The 21699-nt window shown below is 40.5% G+C and overlaps 1 protein-coding gene across 1 annotated transcript in view; it reads left to right on the top strand.

Moving 5' to 3' along the window:
* The window catches only part of SV2C (synaptic vesicle glycoprotein 2C), a 116211-nt gene extending 105460 nt beyond the window's left edge, over window positions 1–10751 (top strand). The window contains exon 13 of the mRNA XM_055699546.1: window positions 624–10751. Coding sequence (XP_055555521.1) covers window positions 624–807 — 184 coding nt within the window. The 3' untranslated portion in view covers window positions 808–10751. The remainder of the gene's footprint in view (window positions 1–623) is intronic.
* Window positions 10752–21699: the final 10948 nt, after the last annotated feature.

Genomic DNA, 21699 nt, shown 5'->3' with positions numbered 1-21699 from the left:
TGAGTTGCCTGTGCCATACTTTCTGTTGGCAGTCTATTTCCTTCCCATTTTCTGCAGAATTTCTCAGATCTCTCTTCTGCATCAAGCAGATTCTTATATATCCTATACTCTTTACCTCTAAGAGACAAACATTCATTATTATTGGAGGTCTCATTAGCCCTTTGAAAAAGCACTGTTTGAACATGTATACCATCTGTAAGAAATCAATTTCTGTTCATCCTCAAGATGATCATCCGTTTGTTCTGATGGCTTCTTTCCCAAATGGCCAAGTAGCTGCGTTTTCAGAGCTACTTGACACCCCCTGTCTCCCAATCCAGCATTTTAAGTGTTGCTGAATTTCCATTTGCAAGTCCTTTGTTCTACTGTAGAGGTGCAAACTTACCTATTCAGTCATTCATTTCACGTTTTGGTCTTCTGGGGCAGTAGAATGAATCTGCCTCAATAAAATGCTGTAGCAGCTGAGCTTTGCTTTTGCATTATAAAGACAAACAAAGAATCCTTGTTGGCATAAATTCAGTTTAAGATGTTGGGTCTGTACTGATTTACTCCCACTGAGAATTTGTCTCAAAGGCTTTACTATTTATTTCACCCATTTTTTAACTTTCTTCTTTTTTCTCTTCCAGGGCAACAGGCTTTGGCTTTTTGAATGCACTATGCAAAGCAGCAGCTGTACTTGGAAACTTAATATTTGGTTCCCTTGTTGGTATCACCAAAGCAATCCCTATTCTCCTTGCTTCTACTGTTCTAGTGTGTGGAGGTCTGGTAGGACTTCGGCTTCCTGACACAAGAACCCAGGTGTTGATGTAACCGGAAAAAGCCATTTACTATTTATTTCCTTCTTCGTACAAATGTCAACTCTCCTGACCGATGGTGCAAAGGCTTCAGATTCTCAATGCTTAGTAGAGTGCTTAGATGTCAGAAATCGAACTTAATGGATACTTTGGAGTGGCAGAGATTTAGAAACCTCTGTATGGAAGTTTTAAATGTCACTTTTTTTTGCTTGCATACATTGCTACTCAAAAGCACTTAACTTCAAACTGCAAAGCTACCTCTTAAAACACTTTTGGTGATATGTCCAGGAAGGTAAAAACCATACTGATAATTAGATATTTAAAAAGCAAGCAGTCATACTATTTAAGAAAATACATGCTAAATTTGGCCATGGCATTGTGAGCTTTTGTAACAGTACAGACGTGCAAGTCAATTATTTAGCAGTATTGGTGCAGAGAATTTTAATGTATCAATGCATGCAGCATTAATCAGGAAACTCTACAGACTGCATCAGGACTGAGAATACTGACCTTCTGCAGCTGTGTTTAGATGGTAAAAACGTGTGGCAATGCCTCTTTCTTGGGAAACCTTTTTAGGCACAGTCAATCTAAAGTACAGATTTCCAGCTACACCCCTTATTTGCTGCGTAGAAGGCAACCGCTATCGCAGGGAGTTGAAAAGCCCATATGGATAAGAAGCAAAGAGAATAACAAACACTTTCACTCTTTGCTGCTGATCCTCCAGAAAAATTTTGGTTTCTTCTCACTTGTGACATCTGGAGTATTTATGCCATTTTAAAACAGTAAATTTGCCTTAATGCAGCAGTGAACCAGTGCAAATATTTATGTTGTTGTTAAGTATGAATAAAGGAAGAATCAGGCCAGTGAACTATATGAAAGTAAAATGCATTCAGAAGTTTGTTTGGCATTTACACTTTTAATGAATTTTTCTTTGTCACAGAATGGTTATAAAAATGGTTATAAAAATATGTGGCCATAGAATGCCACCTAGTAAATTTAGTCAGGTCATAAATTCAATATAGTGTATAATGTAATTAAAACATCTCATTATTTTTTTTTTAAATAATACTAAAACAAAAAAAAAAGCAATAATAAAAAACCACCATTTTTTTCACAGTTTACACATTTCTTTATATAACCATTTTCTCAGCTGATTTCTAATAGTTCTAGAGATATCTCACCACTTTCAAGTATCTCTCTGAAAGGCCATTAAGAAAGAGGCCATGGCAAGGCTGCAGGGAGTGGTAATGTTTTTATTAGACCAAGTGCAAGGATGGAGAGCAAATGGTAGTAAATATATTCCTTCTAATCAATGTGCTGTGGACTGTTCTGGATTACAGTGAAGAGTTCACACAGTCCTACTGCTATGCAAAAGGCTATGGGACATCTTTAAAATGTTAGCATTAAAGACTTAATACAAATATATTTATAAAATTAATAGACAAAATGGGCTGATACTCTGATGACAGAAACTGGCATTGCTTTCAGTGGAGCTAAGACAACTTCTATCAGCTGATAAACTGTCTGCAGTTTCAAGTTTCAAAGAAAAAATCTGGTAAAGAAATAAGAAAAAATTTATCAATATTTTTTCTAATTATGCCTGACAACATTTATTAGGTGGTTGAATCATTGCCAAAGAAGTTAGACTCTCAGATGAGGTCATCATATAGTAAGATAGATCTTTTTTTCATTAATATACGTGAACTTAGCTTTGGGTAGTAATATCTGTCACTGCATGTTGTGTCAATCATTGTCTTAGATGTATTGAAAAAATCAGTAGAAGTCCACATAAGAAGGACATTCATTACATTTAAAGTTCACTGATTAATCTACTGATTCTAGAAGTGACATTTTTTAGTTACTAAGAAATGCCTGTGCTACCAAACGTTAGCCCAAGATGTGGTTTTCTGCTATTAACTAATGAGAAAAGAAGCTGAATCAAAAAACCATACGTATGGAAAACTAATGGGGATTTTTTTGATGTTGATAGTTTACATACAATATAGTAAGAAACAAAGTTTAGGAAGTGTGTTTATTTTAGAATATAAACAGTCAAGATATTTGAGATGAAATATTTTGTATTTAAAACTAACTTAAACATGTCTTTTAAATTTCTAAACTATGTTAAAAAAATGGGGAAAGAATTATTTTTCACCAAGTTCCAGGTTAAGAACAAAACGCTGGCCTTAGTTTTGCATCTGTGGCTTTTGTCCACTAGTCATAGCCTTAATGTTATTTCAAGGCTGTTTTCTCCAATGAGAATTATATTTGAGCCCTATTTCTCTGTGCCATTCATTAGTAGCATGTGTCCATCTCTTTGTACTTACTGTACAACTTATTTTGAAATCTGAAGCCTCTGTACATGTTTGGAGTAAACACCAACAGCAATGGTAAAATATTACATTGTCTTGCTATGCACTGTCCGCTTGAAGTAGTATATTTTGGCCACTCTGTATGTAATTCTGAAAAACATCCAGATCCAAAACTTCATGCCACCTGACCAGCATGGAGGAAATGGGCCACTGAAAAATAAGTTCAGCTCTGGAGGGCTATGGTTCAAGGCTAACACACTAAAATCTCATTACATGTAAAATTGTGCTGATTTCAATGCTGGTTCTTACTGAAAATCCTGACTACATCATAAATATGGGATTAAGTCTGGATGAAGTGGAATATAACAACAATAAGAATTACTAAAGATTAACAAAATTCCCAACTACATGGACCTTCAATGGTCCAAAATTAGAGTGAAAGTTCTAACACAGGAAAAGGGAAAAAGAAGAACTGTGGGTAGGAAAGGGGAGGAAATTTAATGGAAGAGATGACAAAAAAAAAAAATCCACATATATTTCCAACATATTTAACAAAACCTAAGGCTAGAATTTCCCTAGCTGGTGAGCCAGTTGGCTTAACAGATTTGAGCTAGCACACAAGCCAGCATCAAAGCTGTGTGAACATTCAATTGTTTGGGCTTGAGTGCATTAAAGATTCATCTCATAAAGACAGAAGAAGTGGATGCAATTGCAAGCTATACTTGCTTAGATCAGTACAATGAACAGGCTGGAACAGAAATACTTCATCTATGGAGATCTGGACACAAATGTTACTTACATTATAAGCAAAAGTGATTTGGCTGGTCTTTAGTGAAGCTGTCATCTTTTTTTCTTTTTTCCAGCTTCCAAAGCAATCTCAGGCAATAAATACTTGACAGTAGGAATTGCACTTCCATTCTATGTCTGTTCACTCACATCTCACACAAAGGGCCACTTAACAGCCTTGTTAGATCCCTGATACACCACAGAGAACCAAACTTGTTAACATTTGTGTATTGAAGCTATAAAACATACATAATCAAAACTGCTTATTTGTCTGTTTTGGTCACTGAACTGACTGACCGCTAAGTGGAAACTCCTGTCAGTCTAAATTGAAGTAGGATATAAGGTCTAGTGCTCGTCTCCTGTAAAGCTGAAAGGCTCTTCCTAATGACAGCAATGACAAAAAGTACAATGGCCTCTGAAGACAGAAAAGACTGACAAAATTCAGAATGGTATTAACCATGATGGTCAACTATTCTACAATTTGAAAACTGTCCACCAAAGACACCATATGCTTTCATTATTGGCAAAGACATTTTATTTGAATTAGTTTTACTTCTTACAGGTTGTTAGAGTTTGACTTAGCAGACTCTTATTTCTTGAAAGCATCTTATTCATTGTGTTTGTACTTTTCAACCAGATTGGCTATATTCATGTTAGCACCTTGATAGTTGGAAGCATGCACTACAACCTTTGGTATGCATTGCATTGATTGCTGAGTACAGACTTGGAGCAAGGGAACCAGCACTAGGTGTTGATGGTTTCTGGAGCGCTGAAGGGAATTGCTAATGAATGATGTATTGGGAAGCTTTCTTCCTCTATGCTTGATTTTAGCCACTGTTCTTCCAGAGGTGTATACTACAAAACTTTGACACAGGTGAACAAGTGTTGGCCCTCCTTCCTGATGGCTACAGTAGTCTACTCTTTTTTCATCATCTTAGAAAAGTGGGGCAAAGACTGCTGACTCAACCTCTGATTTCTTTCTCTTCATGCCATTCCATTCATTCCATCCTAAATTACTTTTCTTACCAGAAGGACAATTGTAAAGAAAGTCAAAACTCACTATTCGTGCTCACACTTGCTTCTGACTTCATAGTAACATTCAGTAAGAAGGTTTGCAACATATCTTTTACCATTTGACCATCTCTTTTTAAACCAAGATGGAAAACAAGTTCAGAAGTCCTTCAATCTTACTTACCCTTCGGAGGCAGCCAGACTCTGCATTTCTCTACATATCCAGAAGACTGAACTGATGCAAGGAGGGGTCTCCTTTCAGAATGGCCCTTGTTGGACTCCTGCTGTGGGGGCAGATACCGGGGATTCTTCTTTCCTGTGCACTTAGCTTAGCTCAGCTCCATTTGGAGGAAATATTATTCTCTCATCTCTCTTTCTTTTTCTGCCGTTATCTTCATGTAACTGCTCTTGAGGCACAATAGCTGATTCCAATTCTTAGCAATATAATACGGTCCTCAGCCCCTCATATGGACAGCCTCTGTGTACTTGGCTTTAGCTGTCTTCCCCATGGTGAATTTTAAGATGATCTTCATTAGTTCAGAGAGCGATGTTTACATCCGCTTACACCTTTTTACCTAAACAATATGGTATCATGCTAATGCAATCTACAAGCCATGTTTCCTGTTTAGTAACCTGGAAATGCAATTGAAATTTCAATCATAATGTTAAAAAATGAATCCTTGCACTCAGGAGGTCAAAGACACAAGAAGTGAAAACAGAAATGCTCCACTTCCTCTGGAGTCTTGAAAGAAAACATATGTTCAGCGATCATATTCCAGAAGAAAACATGTCTGAGGGACTGCTTTTCCTCTGCATTTCCTGCCTTCTTGTTCATTAAACTTGCTGTAAAATATTAATTTGCCTGAATTTGTACTTTCCAATGCTGCTAGTTCAGGAAATGCAGCATGAAAAGACAGACTTTCCCCTCCAGTCTGGAGGCAAGACAGGGCAGTGATGTGGAAGTAGCAGAGACATATTAGTCAGAAAATCTGGAACTCCGTTCACAACCTGAATTAAATAGAAAGCACTAGTTTATAATACTACTTGCAGATTTCCCTTACCTTTGCTTACCCTCACCCAGTCTACAACCAGCCCATATGCCAAAATCAACCTCATTTGCTTTCTTCTGATGTTGATAATTTCAACATCAAGTGATGCAAAACATTATCTGACCCATTATCGCTATCTGCATTCTTTTTCTTTGTTGCAGTGGTGAATACCTTACATCTTCCCACAAAGCAAGGGTCCTTCAATATTCAGTCCTACTCTATGTGTAACATTATTATATAGACCTTCATCCAAATCCGGGACTTTCTTTGGTACAGTTACTTAGCATGCCAGAAACAGGAAAAAGACAAAACAGACCTGATTGATCTACTTTTCTTATTTGATAGTAGGTTGGATTATCTCCAGAGATGCTGGCCTGTAATACGTAGCCATGTTTTCTAGTCCTTGGAGTAAAACCTGTCCATCTAAAAATTAATAAAGCAATAATTTTTGGCAGTCTTGTCCCACAACATACACACAAGTTACAGTTATGATGACCAAAATACTTAGAAAAAAAATGGGGAAGAATACAGGTGTAATTGCTTCCTGGGGTAAATGATCTTCCCTGCTTCACAAAGGTCTAGAACATACTGCTTGCTTCTGATCACTTCACAGTCCAATAACCAAAGATTGGACACTACTTAACAGCACAGGTATTTAGATGGGGATAACCTGACACAAAAGTATTGTCTTTTCCACCCAGGGTATTCATGCATATACATTTTAATGCCACATAACAGGGAAGATTTGTAGAGATCTTGCCCCTGCTGTAGCCATCAACACTTTTGAGCTGTAGCCAGACACATTAGTCTGCAAGTGAGAGAGAGAAATTGCTGGCAGGCTGGCTTTCATCACTCTCTGTACAGCTAATCACCTAAGCTCATTTCACTTGGATCCTAAGGATCTGCTTTTTAGCTCAGCCTCCTACTCTGATTTTGGACATCTATTGCCTGCCACAGATTTCACCAGTAGTTCTGACTAAGCAAGTTGAAGCTGCTTGCTGCTAATGGACAGTGCTCATAACTCCTCGCAAGTGCAGTACTTTGCAAGAGTCCAATGTCTTATGTGTCGTCCAGTTTCATCTATCTAGAGCTAGAGTTGACCTAGCATTTCTCTCTGATAATACTGCATGTTTTCTAACCTAATAAGACATGTCTTCTATTCTCTTAATGTCTGCTTTGTAAATATATGCCTGTCCCTCACTGGCTATGTGATAAAAGTCATTTGTGAATCTTATGTAGGCCAGGATCGGGAAATAATAATGAAATGGAATAAAATTAATGCAAACCGAGGCCTAGGATTCAATTGCTTTTGTTTTTGCTAGCTGTTTTCCTTAAATCCTAGCCTGCAGCTATATAGTACTGTATATTATAAAAAGAAGTATTACAGAGTTAGAGGTGAATACGTATACAGACACACATGTGGGTGAGTACACACATATATATATACACAGACCTCCCTATAACACAGGTGGATGTAAGACTTATAAACCATATTCTCATCTCATTTTTGATGACACTGTTACTTTCTGCACTGTGCCTTATGCTTTGGACACAAATAACACCCTGCTCCTGAACACAAATAACATTGTGCAGAACCCTTTACTTAGTCACGTGCAAAATTGTTGGGATGCCAAGATTCATCTTAGCTGTCTATTAGCTTTTGATCATTGGAAAGGAACTCCTGAAGTGGTCTGAAAAATGATCTCTGACTTAGCTGTAGCCCGACCCCTGCCCCACCACACCGTACCAAACAGCACAACAGCACGTCATGCAAAGGCACTGGTCGTGTCCCACTGACTAGGAGATACAGCACTCTCAGATACATAAAATCCTAAAAGCTAGGAATTTTGTCTCATTCAACAAGAAGTCCTTCAAGATGTTCCATGTGGATCTCAACATGTTAACTTCTGTGTAAAGTACGAGAAAATGTCTGTGGCTTCCTGTATGATATTTTTTTCATTGTTTCTGCATACATAACTGCTGTCATTTTATTAAAGTGGCTGAACAGTTGTTTGCTGCTGTTCTTATCAGCAATCTTTGACCAGCCTGAAACAGAACCATTGCCAGGGTGTCTTTTAATTAATGATTAACACCCACAAAGATCTTTGATGGTAATTAGTCCTGTATAAAAGTAATTGTGGCTATAATTCAGGCAAATCCAGGATGAAAATGACAGCACATGCACACAGAGCAGTGAGAGTGGAGAGAGCTCTTTCAAAACCTCTGGCATGTGCTCTTTCCCTCTTCGCAGTGTGCTTCCTCTGGTGGGGGACATGCACGCATGCTACAGAACTAAGAAAGCAGCAGAAGAAATGGTGTATTCCTTCCACGAGACTTAAGAATGTGTATTTGCTATAGGAAAGCCAACTCTATACTAAAATTAAACAAACAAATCCAAGCAACTTGCAATTCTTTTTTTTTTTTTTCCCCCATGTGTTCTGTGAGTTGATAAACTGAACACCAGTCTATACCAGACCTTTGGGAGGAGGCTATGAAAGTTTAGCAATGCCCGCATGACAGTACTTTTGGAAAGCAGCAAGTCTTTCCCCACATACTCACTGAGACTGTAGCCTGTAGTTTTTAATTGTGATTATGAATGGACAGTTTCAAGTAGAATATTCTTGTTCAATTTCAAAGTAGTAGCAGGTAGTACTACTTTCTATATGGATATTTGTAATCATAGATTAAAATCTGTGAAGGTTTAGAAGGAAAAAGCATATTAAAATTTGGTACAGAACACAACCTCCCATCATCTGCTTCAGACAAACTTCCCAGCTCTTCCCTGTTTCTTCCTGCCACAGATCCCTTCTGATACGGTGACTGATTTCATTACTGTTTCACTAGTGAAATGAAAGGTTTTACAGACATTTGCGACATAAATGAGAGCAGGCATGATACCAGCACTGTAGGAAAGCCAGCTTATATATAAGAGTTAAAAAAAATGCACGAAGCTGCTAGTGACTGCCTTTGTTGTCTTCCTAGTGGTTTAGGATCCTACAAACTGTTATGTGAAACTAGTAGTGTACGTGTTAACTGATCCCTGTTTAAATCAGTGAAGCAATTTGCAGGATCAGAATCTTGGCTTTCTCTTTCAAAAATACTGAATACATAATTGTGTATACAGTCATAATGGAATTGCTGTTTTGAGAAAAATGTGTTCTTTTAGCCCTTATTTTTAACATGAATAATTTTAGCCTGTTTTTTTCCTGTGAATGTAAGGTTTCCCAAACAGTAAAAGGATTTTTAATAGCATCCCATACTACAAGCTGTTTTCTATAGAATATCATATTAAAAATCCCAGTTAGAACTCTTTTTAAAATTGCTGTATTACCCTCAGCTACATAACACTGTGACAACTAAATTGTATCTCATACTTGACCTCAAATACATGCAACAACGTACTATACACGAAGAGGGTCCCCTGTGGAGAGTCAGCCAAGTCACGACAATCACACCAATATGGCTACATGCCGTGCTCACTTTATTAAACAAACAGGTCATATTTATAACTTAAACCGACCGCTCACCGGACTTTACACACAGGTGATTGGATAAAAGTCTCTGGGCCATGTGGGGTCCGTGTCGCTGACTGGTGAGCAAGCTGCGGGTGCCTGATCAGAGTGTGCCGAAGACAGTGTGTTGATTTCGCGGTTCCCAGGACTTGCTCTGCACCTGGCTTCTTGTCTGTGCATAGCTTGTTTTCTTTCTCCCACTGCTTGTTCCCAGGACAATTTAAAACTGCTCTGCAGCTTCAACTAACAGGCCTGGGTTGTCCAACCCAGACAATGGTAACATATGTCCTCGGTCCTTTCAAAATCCCTCTACATACACATAATTAGGTTTGGGGTTTTTTTAAGTGGGCAGTTTCCTTTGCAGTGTAATAACATACGTGCAGAAGTCAGGCATCAAGGATGAGCTACTGAAGGTAGATCTCTTTGGCTTCACTGTAATTCATTTGCATTGTCAGGTTACTGATTTTCTTAAAAACTTGTTACAATTTCCTAATGCTGAGCAACAGAAGGAAGCCATGTATTCTTTCCTAGATTTTTGTGAACTGTTTTCTGTTCCCGGTTTCTCCTACTAAACTTTCACTCAAATTTCCAGCTGCTCTGAGCCAACTGGGAATAAAATTTTTCAACTGTCTTTACTGTACAGAAGCGCAGGTGTGTTAGTGTGCATATGTTGTCAAGAAAATCATAACCATTTCTGCCAGTCTCCATTTCTTAATGAAAGGAAACATGTACATTGTGTGTACAGTAATGAGCTACTTTGAAGTTAAATTCCCATTTATACATGTTTACTTCCAGATCTGCTAATCTGCAACAAGATCTTGGCAATGGTCCTGACCTCTCTTTCTCTCTTTGTTTTCTTTACTGCTGTGTGTGATCTCCTGCAAAGCAGGTTGCAGCCATCACTGTATGTGTTTGCATGTATGTGCTTTGATAAATTCTCTCTTTTGGAGTTGTGAGTTTTTCATTTCAAGTCCAGCTGGTACAATTGTGAACTCTTCTTTCCAGTATGCTCCTCTTTTTCAGATTGCCAAATTCCAAAATGTTTGACCAAGTGTTTTAATTAAGTCCTCTTAGGAAAGCTGTCTGTATACTTGTGAAAGGGCATGCTCTGTGTAGGATGACTGTGTACAGTATAAGTCTATAAAACGTGGAAGTGTTTATAAATTTATCTGCCAAATGTTTATCATCCATGTAGCAAATGCAAAGTTATTTAATGTACATCACATTAATAAAGGGGTATTTTTTGCTCCACTATATTCAAATAAAGATTTGTTCTCTGCAATGAATACATATCAGGTGTGATGATAGCCAGAATGTCATTCTTCACTAACCACAAAATACCAAAAATGGTTGTTTTACCTTAATTATTTCTTTTACAAAGGCTGTCTATGTATCTCATCTTTACTGCCTGTAATAGAAGTCCAACATGTATTAGAAGAAAACATGGAACAAGTTAATAAGGTTAAAGAAATGTAAATGACCACTAAAAAAGACAGTAAAAGTTGCTGTGGTTGCAGGAGACAAAGTTCCTTAGTTAACCATCTGGGATTCATATTTTTATAGTACATAATTGCACAAAATAGACATCTGGCCTTTCACTACATGACTGCACTGCAGGGGTATATTATCACCCAAAGGGTCTAATCTAACTCTATGTGAAAAGCATACTGCTGCAACATACAATGATCCATGCATCTGAAAGGTCAATTATAGGATTTTTATAAAGGAATTTATACAAGAAAATATGTTTCCGTAAGAACTTGGTATTCACAAAAAAAAAACAAAACCAAAAAACAACAAAACCCTAACAAACTGAAGCAGCACTACAACAATTTTAGTTCTTCATGCATTTGTGCAGTAAGGGCCTCCAAAAAGCCACAACAGATCCAAGGTGGTAGCTTTAAAATAACAAAAAGCTGCTGAGTTATTTGTATTCTGCCATCTCCATGGCTGGATCAGAAATAGGTTTCCAAATATAGGTTATTCCAAACAGACGATGGATAAACAAAACACATGAGCCTCTTCAGCTGTGTCACCAATAGAGAAAAGTTAAGCTGCATGTGAATTGAAACGGTTTTTAGCTCATGCAAGAGCACTGACTGTAAAACCCAACAGCCAAGAACACATATGATTTTGTGACTGTCCTTTGGTGACTGGAGTATTTTGTGGTACAATACAGAAAAAAACTTTCTCTGTTTATTAAGTACAACCAACACAAGTACTAATCCGTATTTTAAGTCTCCTTAGTTGTACACCCTCATCTACCTGCATTTAAAGGTGATGGGTAGTATAACTACACTGCTCGCATCCTCTAGTGTAGATGAAGCTTTTATGCTTGTGTCTCCTAGTCTCATTCTGGGAAGAAATCAACCTCCTTAGTGCAGAAGGTAACAATCCCAAAGGCTGTGTAGGAGAAGATTTGCACATATTCTTCATAGCTACCTTTCAGAAACTTCACCTAAGCTCTAGAAAAACTTCAGCAGCTGGGAAAGTTGTGTTGGAAGACATCGTCCTGCAAAAAGGACACATCAGCTTGCAGGACTGCATTTCTTTGAAGAATTTGCAAGCATACATGTATATATTCTTGGCTGACACAGTTATGTTAGCAAAAAGGTGATGCTTAATTCACAGCAACATGTGTGTGTGTGTCTATGTATTTGTGAAACAAGGCAAGTACATAGAAATTGTGGATGCAAACTTAAGAGGAGGAGGCATTTTGTAGTATCCAGCACTGTGTATACCTGAGACCAAATGTTACAATAGAACATGTGCATCCTCCATATGCTTTCCTTTCCACTAGGATGCTGGCTAGGCTATGTTTATTATTTAATCCATTCCAATTGTAAACTTATGCACATGATACATTAGGCTGATGTGAGATCGCTGTCTTAACATGTACCTCTCCGCACCCAGTTTAGTCATCTCTAGAATTTTTTTATAGCGCTTTACATTGTCAGCAGAGAAAAGAAGCATTAGCTTAAAGGTCCTCATAGACTTTCCTAAAAATATTAAGCTTTACTGGAAGTCATACAATTCTGTATGTTTTCTGGTACCACTGTACATAAATTTTCATATATACAGGTGAATCCAGTCTTTCTGCAGATCCATTTCACATCATGTTATTTCTGGCTGTCAGAGTGGATGTAACTGATCTGATCAGGACTTCAGTAATGATTTTGTATTACTATAACAGACTAAAGTTGTATGTGCAAATTAGCTTGGGAAGACACCAAAAGCCACATTATGGAGAGGGGGACAGAGCTTGAAGTAAGGGCCTGACCACATCAGTTGCTGAATTATACAAACACAAAAGTCTGTCAGCACTTGGGTACACTACCGTCTTCAAAGTGCCATATGATTCTGCTCGGAAAGCCAAATGCTGTCCCTACATTTAGACCTAGAGGCAAAAGCTGCAGTCACTACCGTTAGTGGTAATGCCTGAACAAGCTACATCTGGAAATGCCTACACCTGCCAATCCAGGCAACGTTTCCAGCTTTGAAAATGAGAAGACAAACCCATTTCAACCTTATCAACCTTATCAATCCTTGACTAACTTCCCTTATCCTTCAGAAAAGCCAGATTGTGGCACTTCGCTGAATAGGAATTTGTCAAAGTACTCCTCAAACAACACTGTCCAATGCTGAAAAAGAACAGATGCTTAGGAATCATTAGCTACAAGAATGAAGTGTGAAATGTTTTCTGCATCCACTTAAAATGATGGTTGGATATCCAGATAGTTTGCTTGAATCTTGATAGGATACAGCCTAGGCTACAGATCTAATGTCAATTATCCCACAGGCAAATGGCACTTTAATTAAAAAAGTTTCATGATAATGCACGGAGTCAGATTATTGCAGAACAACAGTGGTTTTGTCAGTGGTTACAATAGCTCTGAACTGTGCATTTTACACAGATTGTATCATAATATATTTAACTGTGTTGTGTGCCCGTACAGACTGCAAACTACTTAACCCTGGGACTCCCAGGGGGTTCCTGACTTTAAATAAAAATAACCTTTGCTTTTCCAGTCAGACTGGACTTTACAGAGCCTAGGAATAAGTAATCAGATAAAACTAAGAGTAATCCACCTTCTACAGCATCCTGGAGGTGAAACCATTAGTGGACTCATATTTACTACATCATTTAGGTTTGAGCAGCTGTCCTTGCACACACTTTCCCAAGAGCTCCCTTGCAACCTCCAGATTCTGCCTACAAACAACTTTGCAGTGCTAGTGGTAGAGCTAGACTGTCCGAAAGGTAATCCTCCTAGTATGTAGGATTACATATCATTTAGGGTCTTTTCTCCCATGTTTATTTCCCTTCCAGCACATCTGGGCCCTTGGTGAACTGCTGTCTGTGAATGTTCCCCCTCCCTCCCATTCTGTTTGTAAGGAGTTAGAGAAATGAATGGTTTGTTACTGTCCAGTAAAATTGCATGGAAAATAAACTCAAGCTCCTTGATAAAATTACTCAACATCCCAGCTCTCGGTACAGGAGGAGTCTGACTTTGTTCTTTCCATCTTGATCTAAAACCAGGGCTTTTTAAATTTGAATAAAATGGTGAATTTGTTCAGAGAGAAAACAAACAAACAAACAAGTCACTAGCTATTAGTAAAAGTGTTGGAATAGGATCAAGGAACAGTAAGATAGTGTCATACTCTTGACTTACAGCAATATAAGTATTACACTGTGTGAACTCTAACTGGTCTTTGGTAGGGCCGTCATACTGTGTTTTGTGAGCTAAAATATGTAATTGCTAAAGTCCGGGATATATGGAGCCTGATTCCCAGGGAAAAACTCCAGACTTTGCCTGGCCAAAGCATATCAGAACTATTGACTGATCATAAATTGGAGGGGAAAAAAAGGTGGATAAAAGCACACATCTGTTTAAGAAGTCATCCATAACTAAATGTTCCTTTGCATTGTTATTGTCACATGAATGTTGAAACCAAGGAAAAATAACTGTTCATGATAACACAGAACCCTCCCTGTGGTTAAGGGAAACATTAACGGAAACATTAATGCTGGCCATGTCAGGGGACCCTATTTTACTGCAAGTAATTGGGTTATAGAAAACAAACAGGTCCGAGTTGGAACAGTGCAACTGCCAATCTGACCAACAGGAAGACTAGCAAAAATAACTAATGGAAAGGATTACGGAAAGACAGCAGTTCACCAAGAGCCCAGACCTGCTGTAAGGGAAATGAACATTGGAGAAAAGATCCTAAATGGAAAGGATCAAGAAAGACCTTATTAATATAAAGCTCACACAGAGTTGCAGCTATCATTGCCCAGCAGTAGACTGAGATCCTTCACTTGTGGGTAAATCCACTGCCCAGGCACCACACACCTCGTGAGATGGGTGAGCAAACTGTCCTCATCTGGGGACTGGCTCACCTCTGCCACACGTTCTGGTGTGACAAGTCTCAAGTAGAAGAGAGCTCTGGGCCTCTCCTCTAACAGTGCTGCCATAACCCAATGAACCTGTGTCAGAATCCCAGCACTCCCCAATCAACACAGGCTTCTGGTTAACTTCTACCTGGAATTTCACATACTGGTTTTAGCGCTACAGTCACAACTGATTTGGGGTCTGGTTATCCAAGGAATACCCTTTTCCCCTTTGAAAAACAACAAAGCCGCTTCCAGGAGTGTAATTCAAACTGGTGCCATTTTGATTTAAATAAGAGGAGGCTGCTGACCTGTGTTCCCTGTGAAGGAGCCTGGATGCTGGAATTAGCTCTCCTCACCAAGCCTCCCAGAGCCTGAATTTGTCAGTCTTTTAGACATGTTCTTCACTTTTTTACACTAATGTGAATAATGAGGAGCTTTTCAAAAGGCTGGAGCTGTGCCAGTGGAAAAGTGGTGGAAATAAGAAGACCAGAATTAGTCTAGTGGAAATCCATGGGAGTTTAGCCTGTGCTTTATCTGTGGGGCAACTGTTGGCAGGCAAGAAATAGTTGTAGGGTTGCCTTAGCTGTCACTTGGTACACTGTAAATGCAAAGCTCCTAGCACTCTACCTCGAGAGTAATAAATAAGTAATACATTAATGAGTGAATAATGCATAGACTTTTAGCAGAGTGGAAACATTGCTAAGCACATGCTATCACAAAGAAGCACACAGATGCTGCGTTACAAAACCAAAAAAAAACCTCCACCCCAAAATCTCTCCCCCCACCAAAGAAACACTGCCACAAGCAGACCACTTATAGCTTGTGAATGACATGTGAGGAAACAATCAAGATTTTACTTTTGCTGCATCCAACCCAATAAAGAATGCTTTTTTTCTGAATCTGTGAGCTGTAGCCAGGCACAGATGTTCCCTGCTTTCAAACAGCTCTGAATTCATTTTTATGGTCATTCATTATGTCTAGACAAGGAGAGTCACTCCACTCCGAAGTACTCTGTTAAATGAATAAATATTTATTCCAACAGACGAATGGAAAAAGCTCTTTTCTGGTAGAGTTCTTGCAGTAAGATTTCCACCTCTGTCTTGCTAAACTCCTGCTGCTTTTGCAGGAACCAGGGCATTTGTCCAAGACATTTTGAACAAATACGTCTTTTTTTTTAAAACCTGTTCAAGCAGAGAAACTGGTTTCTTAGGTACCTTGGCAGGCAGGATTTAACCAAGTCTTGCCAGGATGAGAAAAGCAGAGGGACCCCTCACCTGATAGGAAAGGACATAAAAGTACACCTTAGAAATGCACCTTAGGTAAGGCTAGGATGCATAACATGAGCCATTAGAGGTAGATGAGCAAGCTACGGTATAACCTGGTATTCCCACCCCACCACCACTGCTTTGCACTTTCAGCAAAGACACATGGCTGAGATAATGGTGTGACCCCGCAGATAGCCCCCTGAGCACAACCCCAACAGTGTGAGTGGTGCTTGTCTGGTTTTTGATGTGCAATTCAGAACCTGGGAAGTCGCTGCAAATAGTATTGTTGTTGCCAAGGGGTCAGTGTTTGAAATCAAAGTCCTTGGATTCACAGCACTAACACAGAAATCATGAGGGTTTACTGACAAAAAATCCTGGAGGATATATGGCTTTTGATATTTTCAGGACTGTATTTCCAGGTTTTCCCTCAAAACACAAGGTCAAGAAAGGCTCTTTTCCTCAGAGCAACTTAAGGTGTTTAAGCACCTTCTTACTTTGGTAGCTGCAGCTTTAAGGCAAACAACATGAGATTTACAAGTGGTAGAAACATGACAGATTTCTGACACAAGTAATTTCTCTAATTGTATTCTTTTTCAGGTGTCAGTGTTATACAAAACCACTCCTTTGTGCCCATTTTAATACACATTTTCTTGTTTCTTTTTCTAAAAGTTTGGCTCAGGGATACCCACAGGTTTGTTTTCCCTCCATCCCATGACCTATTTCTTTTGCTTTTAAAAACTGGGTTTTCAATTTCAAGTAAATAACAACAGAATTATCATTTTTTATTTAGATTGATGTCCAAAAGAGCCCAATTAGGCACATTTCCAACTACCTTGCCTCACCCTAGCAGCCATTGTAAAATCTAAGGTACGTGTTCCTCTAGACATTGAGTTTTGGTATTCAGTGTTGCCTCCAACTGTATGCCAGGACAGTTCAGAAGTTAAAATCACTTCCTCAGCAGGAAGGAAGTGTTACTGCTAAGAGAGAGAACAGCACTTCAGCATCTCTGTTCTGGGTCCCCATTTTACCCACCCATTCAGTTTGCCACGGTATTTTGAATTTGTGAAATCTCACATTTCTTTACGATGCTTTGACTGATACGGTTCCAGTCTAGCTTGAGCTTAGTACACATTTTTCACCAGGGCTTCTACTGTGGCCACAGGCCCTCATTCGCTGGAAGGGAAGAGCTGAGGGGCAGCTGGGGAAGGGGAGCACTGGGTTGCACTGTCATGTCTCCCCTCTGGGCACACATGATGTCCCTCACTTGTTTTTCCTGAGCAGGGGAGTTACAGCCTCCCCACTAACACTGTTTTTTCAGGAATCCCTGTGGCCAATTATGTGATGACTTATTTACCTCACAACAATAATAAATAATGCATAACATGAATACCTTGCTGAGGGGGAGGCTGTAACCCAGCATGGTTCCCAGTGCTGATCCCCTTCCCTGCAGAGGCGGCCACTTGCAAGACCTGTGGCAGACCATAGAGGCAGCCATGCATGAGGGAGAACTTCACAATTTAGTGTTTCCTAACGTTGCCTTGAGCACATCTTGACATTTGGGTTGGATTCATAAACGCAGCCATTCTGGCATTTTCACTGCAAGTTATGCAAAATTATTAATCTGGGTTCACCTGGTGCTCCTGCTGAAATCCTCACCAGTGTACAGGGACACCGGCTCTGCCACTGAAGCCCTGTGAGTCACTGTCCCTTCAGCCACCTCTGTTGTTCAGCAGGGCTGAGAGGGCCCTCCCACCATGCCAAGGCCCCCAGGCCCTATTCCACTGGCCAGGGAAAGATCTACTGGTTGCATGGGGAGTGTGAAGGATGGCTGGATGGTTTTGGTCATGGCACACTGTTATTGGGTCTGCACAATCACTGGTGTGGCAAGTCTAGCTTGAGCTTGTTGTCCTTTAATTAGCTGTGTGAAGGAATCAATCAAAATGGTCCTCACAGTAACTGGGAGCCTGCCTGGAGCTTATGTCTTTCCGTATTGTGCTGCACAGAGTCAGGCTGACCCACCTAAGGAGCAGCTCCCTGCTCCTGCTTACTGGGGCAATCTCTGCAGCCCAGGCTTTCTCCCCTGGGAAAATAAAAAGGATATGGTCTTTCTCTGCAATACCTAGTGGAAAAAAATAAACCCCCTCTGTTTAACTAAAAAATACAGTTTTCCTTTCTGTAGGACAAATGTAGCTAGCCAAGGCACACGATTTACCAGTGAAATAAAGGTATTGTCACAGGAAAAATGACATTAAAGCTGCTGTTTTCAACAAAAAGCCTAGTGTCTCTAATTACCTGCATGTACTTGCGTCACTAGCTACATAAGCCACCCAAGAATTTCAAATATCAATATCCTTTGCCATATAAAATCCTTTTGTACACAACTGGACCATCGGGAAATGTGAAGTAACAGAGGCCTCTGCAGTTTTTTTGGTCCAAGTGCAGGCAACGAGATGTAGGAAGTGAACGTTTTCATCCCTGCCTCCTCTCAACTTTCTGTCAGCTTGTTTCCCTGTTAGATCTGGAGCAGTCCATAGCTACCTCTGTAAATACCATCTTCAAATGCAGCCCATTCACCCTGACCTTGCTCCAACGTTCTCTCCCTGCAGGGGCATAACTTATTCACAGCACAATGTCCTTGATAATACGGTGAGGACATTGATCTTAATCTCAGTTAAAGGACCCAGCGTGTGAACAGGAAACATTCACATTCAAACATTTATTCTAGATAGCCGACTACACTGATTTCTTAAGAATGTGCTTCTTGGTAACTATAAAAGCAGAATGCTTGAGTACGTAAAAGATAATATGGTCCATAGCCTTAGGTTTAGCTGCAGTCTGACCAAAAGTCTGTGCTTGATTTATTGCAGTCAGATTTCCCTAAGATGGTGAGAGCGTGCATGGTGTGCTGCCTTTCTTGCAGGGAAACTTGCTAGGCAGCAGAGCAGGCACTGGGCACAGCTGCTGTGGCACTTCAGAAGGGGAAGAAGGAGGAAGGAGAGGAGGGAGGTGCAGGGCGGTTGCTTCCCTGCCCGACACAGCAACACCTGTCAGCTTGCAGGAGCAGTTTGCAACCCCTCCACCTGGTGCCTGACAGGGGTATCTAAATCTTCGTGCCACAAACAGCTGATGGAGTTTGCCTTTCAAGTCAGAAAACCAGGGACTAACAAATCTAATGCAAAAGGTCATGAGCAGACCCACACGGCTGCTGCTTGTTACTCCAATATTCTTTTACCTGTCTCATCTCCTGCTGAGAGCATTTGATTCCTGTCATCCCTTGTTGTTCTGCAAGCATTACGGAGGTTACTGCTGCCAAAAAACCACTCTCACATCTCCCTACTCTGGCCTTTCATTTCTCACCCCAGGCTGCCCCCTGCTCTGTGCTGACACTTGCATTTGAGAGACAGCTGGGTTAAAGTGATGGAGAAACTGCTGGCCTGAGAAATAACCCTACTGAAAGCAAAACGTTTCTCATCTGGATCAATTAGCTGAGTCCCTGAGTCCCATACTTGTGGTGACAAAAATGCCAGCGCCAGACCAGGGTAAGGGGAGCTGTGGGGTGAAGGAGGGAGAGGATGTGTTGCAGGTACAGAGATGGAGAGACAAGGATGAACATTTTCCTAGCCACGGTGTCAACACGCATGCATGCAGCACCACAGCTGCACACACCCTTGTCTTTCCAACCACAGTGGGTGAGGGACCAAGAAAACACACCAGACTGGCAACATCTTGCAGATATCCTCCATGGCTTTGCCAGAGACCCTCTGGGGCTTTGTCAGATGTTTCCTCCAGGAAAGAGACCTCCACTGCCACTGTGTCACACCATGTCTACACACCTTGCACACCAGGCTGAGCGCTTTTCAAGAAAGGAGTGTTGTCATATAAAATGTGATGCAGCTCTGTCAAAAATAAGCTTTTCAGGGGGATAAGGCCACTTGATTTTAGTCAGAAAAAATATTTTAAAGAAAACTTTAATTTTTCTGATTTTGACTAGAGAAAAAAAGAAATTGAGAGAGAATTTGTTCTTGACTTAGGCTAAGTATAGCAAAATAAAAGGCAGTAAAAACGGTTGTTTGAAGCAAATGTAATGTTTTCAATCAGCTCAAATGCACTTTAAACTGTGGAAGCCAATTTCTTAATTTTCATGCTGGGTTTGGTCACCCGCTTTCTTTCTTTTGTAAGAGAAGAAGCAAGCAAATGGGTGACAGTTTAAAATTCAAAAAAGCATTCCGAAAGGCAAGTGCAGACTGTGGCTCTGCTGGTATCTGCATCATACACCTTTACAGTAAGTTCATTGTCCCTTGGGTCTAGGGATGAAGGAAAAGGGAGCAGAGAAAATCAAAGTGACCTCAAGAAAAGTAAGGGTATTTCCTTCCTGTTGGGTGTCATTTTTCTCCTGTACCCTTTTGGTCCTTTCCTCCTGAATAATCCATGTTTTAATTACTACCAGGAGTGTCTTTTCACCCCCAGCATATTTTCAACCTGTGAGCCATACCCAGCACAGCCAGAGACAGGGAATGAGCAAAACAAAGGCCTTGCAAACAACCCGTAGACATTCTCAAACCTGTGAAAAACCACAGAGGAGACTGTATATATCCAGCACTGTTTCATTTTGAAACACAAATGACTGAAATCTTCTAGAAAACCTGCAAACAGTGTTGGAGAGTCACCTGGCACTTGGCTATGCATTAAACCGCAAGCATGCTCAGGTGCGTCATGTACCACAGGCTCCACGAGACAGGTTGTGGCTGTGCACAGACAGTTTTTCACTGACTTTTCCAGGAAACTTCATGGCAGGGGCTTGGAGACTACCAGGAAGATACGATCCTGCCCTATAATATGTCTCCATTTGAGAACCCCCTGACCATCTTCAGGTGCATTTCAGATGTCACCTGGGAGCCTGTAGCCACAAGACTTGAACCTTTGACCCATGGACGTGTTGCTCCGCTGTCCAATATCAAGTGTCCCTGAGGATGCCAGGGACAATGCAGGGAAGCCACGAAGTCAGGTACATGCCCCACTCCCTTGCAAAACCCCTCAGAAAGGGACACCAACATGGGACAGGCCTGCAGGGGTGCAACCCACTCCAAAGGTGCCCTGGAGATAGCGGTAATGGCTTCCTGGCCTGGCCAAAACGCTGCTTGTGGAGGGTGACGGTTTTTCAGAAGAGCAAAGTTGCGGGAGGGAGCCCTGGGTTTGGTTTTTCACTCCCCTTTGCAGCCCACCCTGCCCACATGCCAGAAAGGAGGCACCTTGGCCCTTCACATTGTGGGATTGGGGGGTTTGATCTTCACTCTTTTCATTTTTCATTTTAAATCATGCATTTTTACATTGAGGGAGTTGCTATTTAATTAGATTTTTTTTTCTTTTCCTTTTTTTTGTTGTTTTGGGGCTTTTTCCTGGTTTTGCTTTGCTCTTTTTTTGCCGTCTTTGCTTTCCGTTGTAGGTAGTATTTTTCCGCTTTTCGATCCGGTCCCGTCCCTCCCCCTCCCCGTCCCCCCATCTCCTTTCCTTCCTCCCCGTCCCCTCGGTTTCTCTCCTTTCCCTGTTCTGGCGGGCGGCGGGGCCGGGCCGGCGGCACGCG

Source organism: Falco cherrug, chromosome Z (genome assembly GCF_023634085.1).
Source record: "Falco cherrug isolate bFalChe1 chromosome Z, bFalChe1.pri, whole genome shotgun sequence".
NCBI classification, from domain to species: Eukaryota; Metazoa; Chordata; class Aves; order Falconiformes; family Falconidae; genus Falco; species Falco cherrug.
This window is presented reverse-complemented; position numbering and strand designations above follow the sequence as displayed.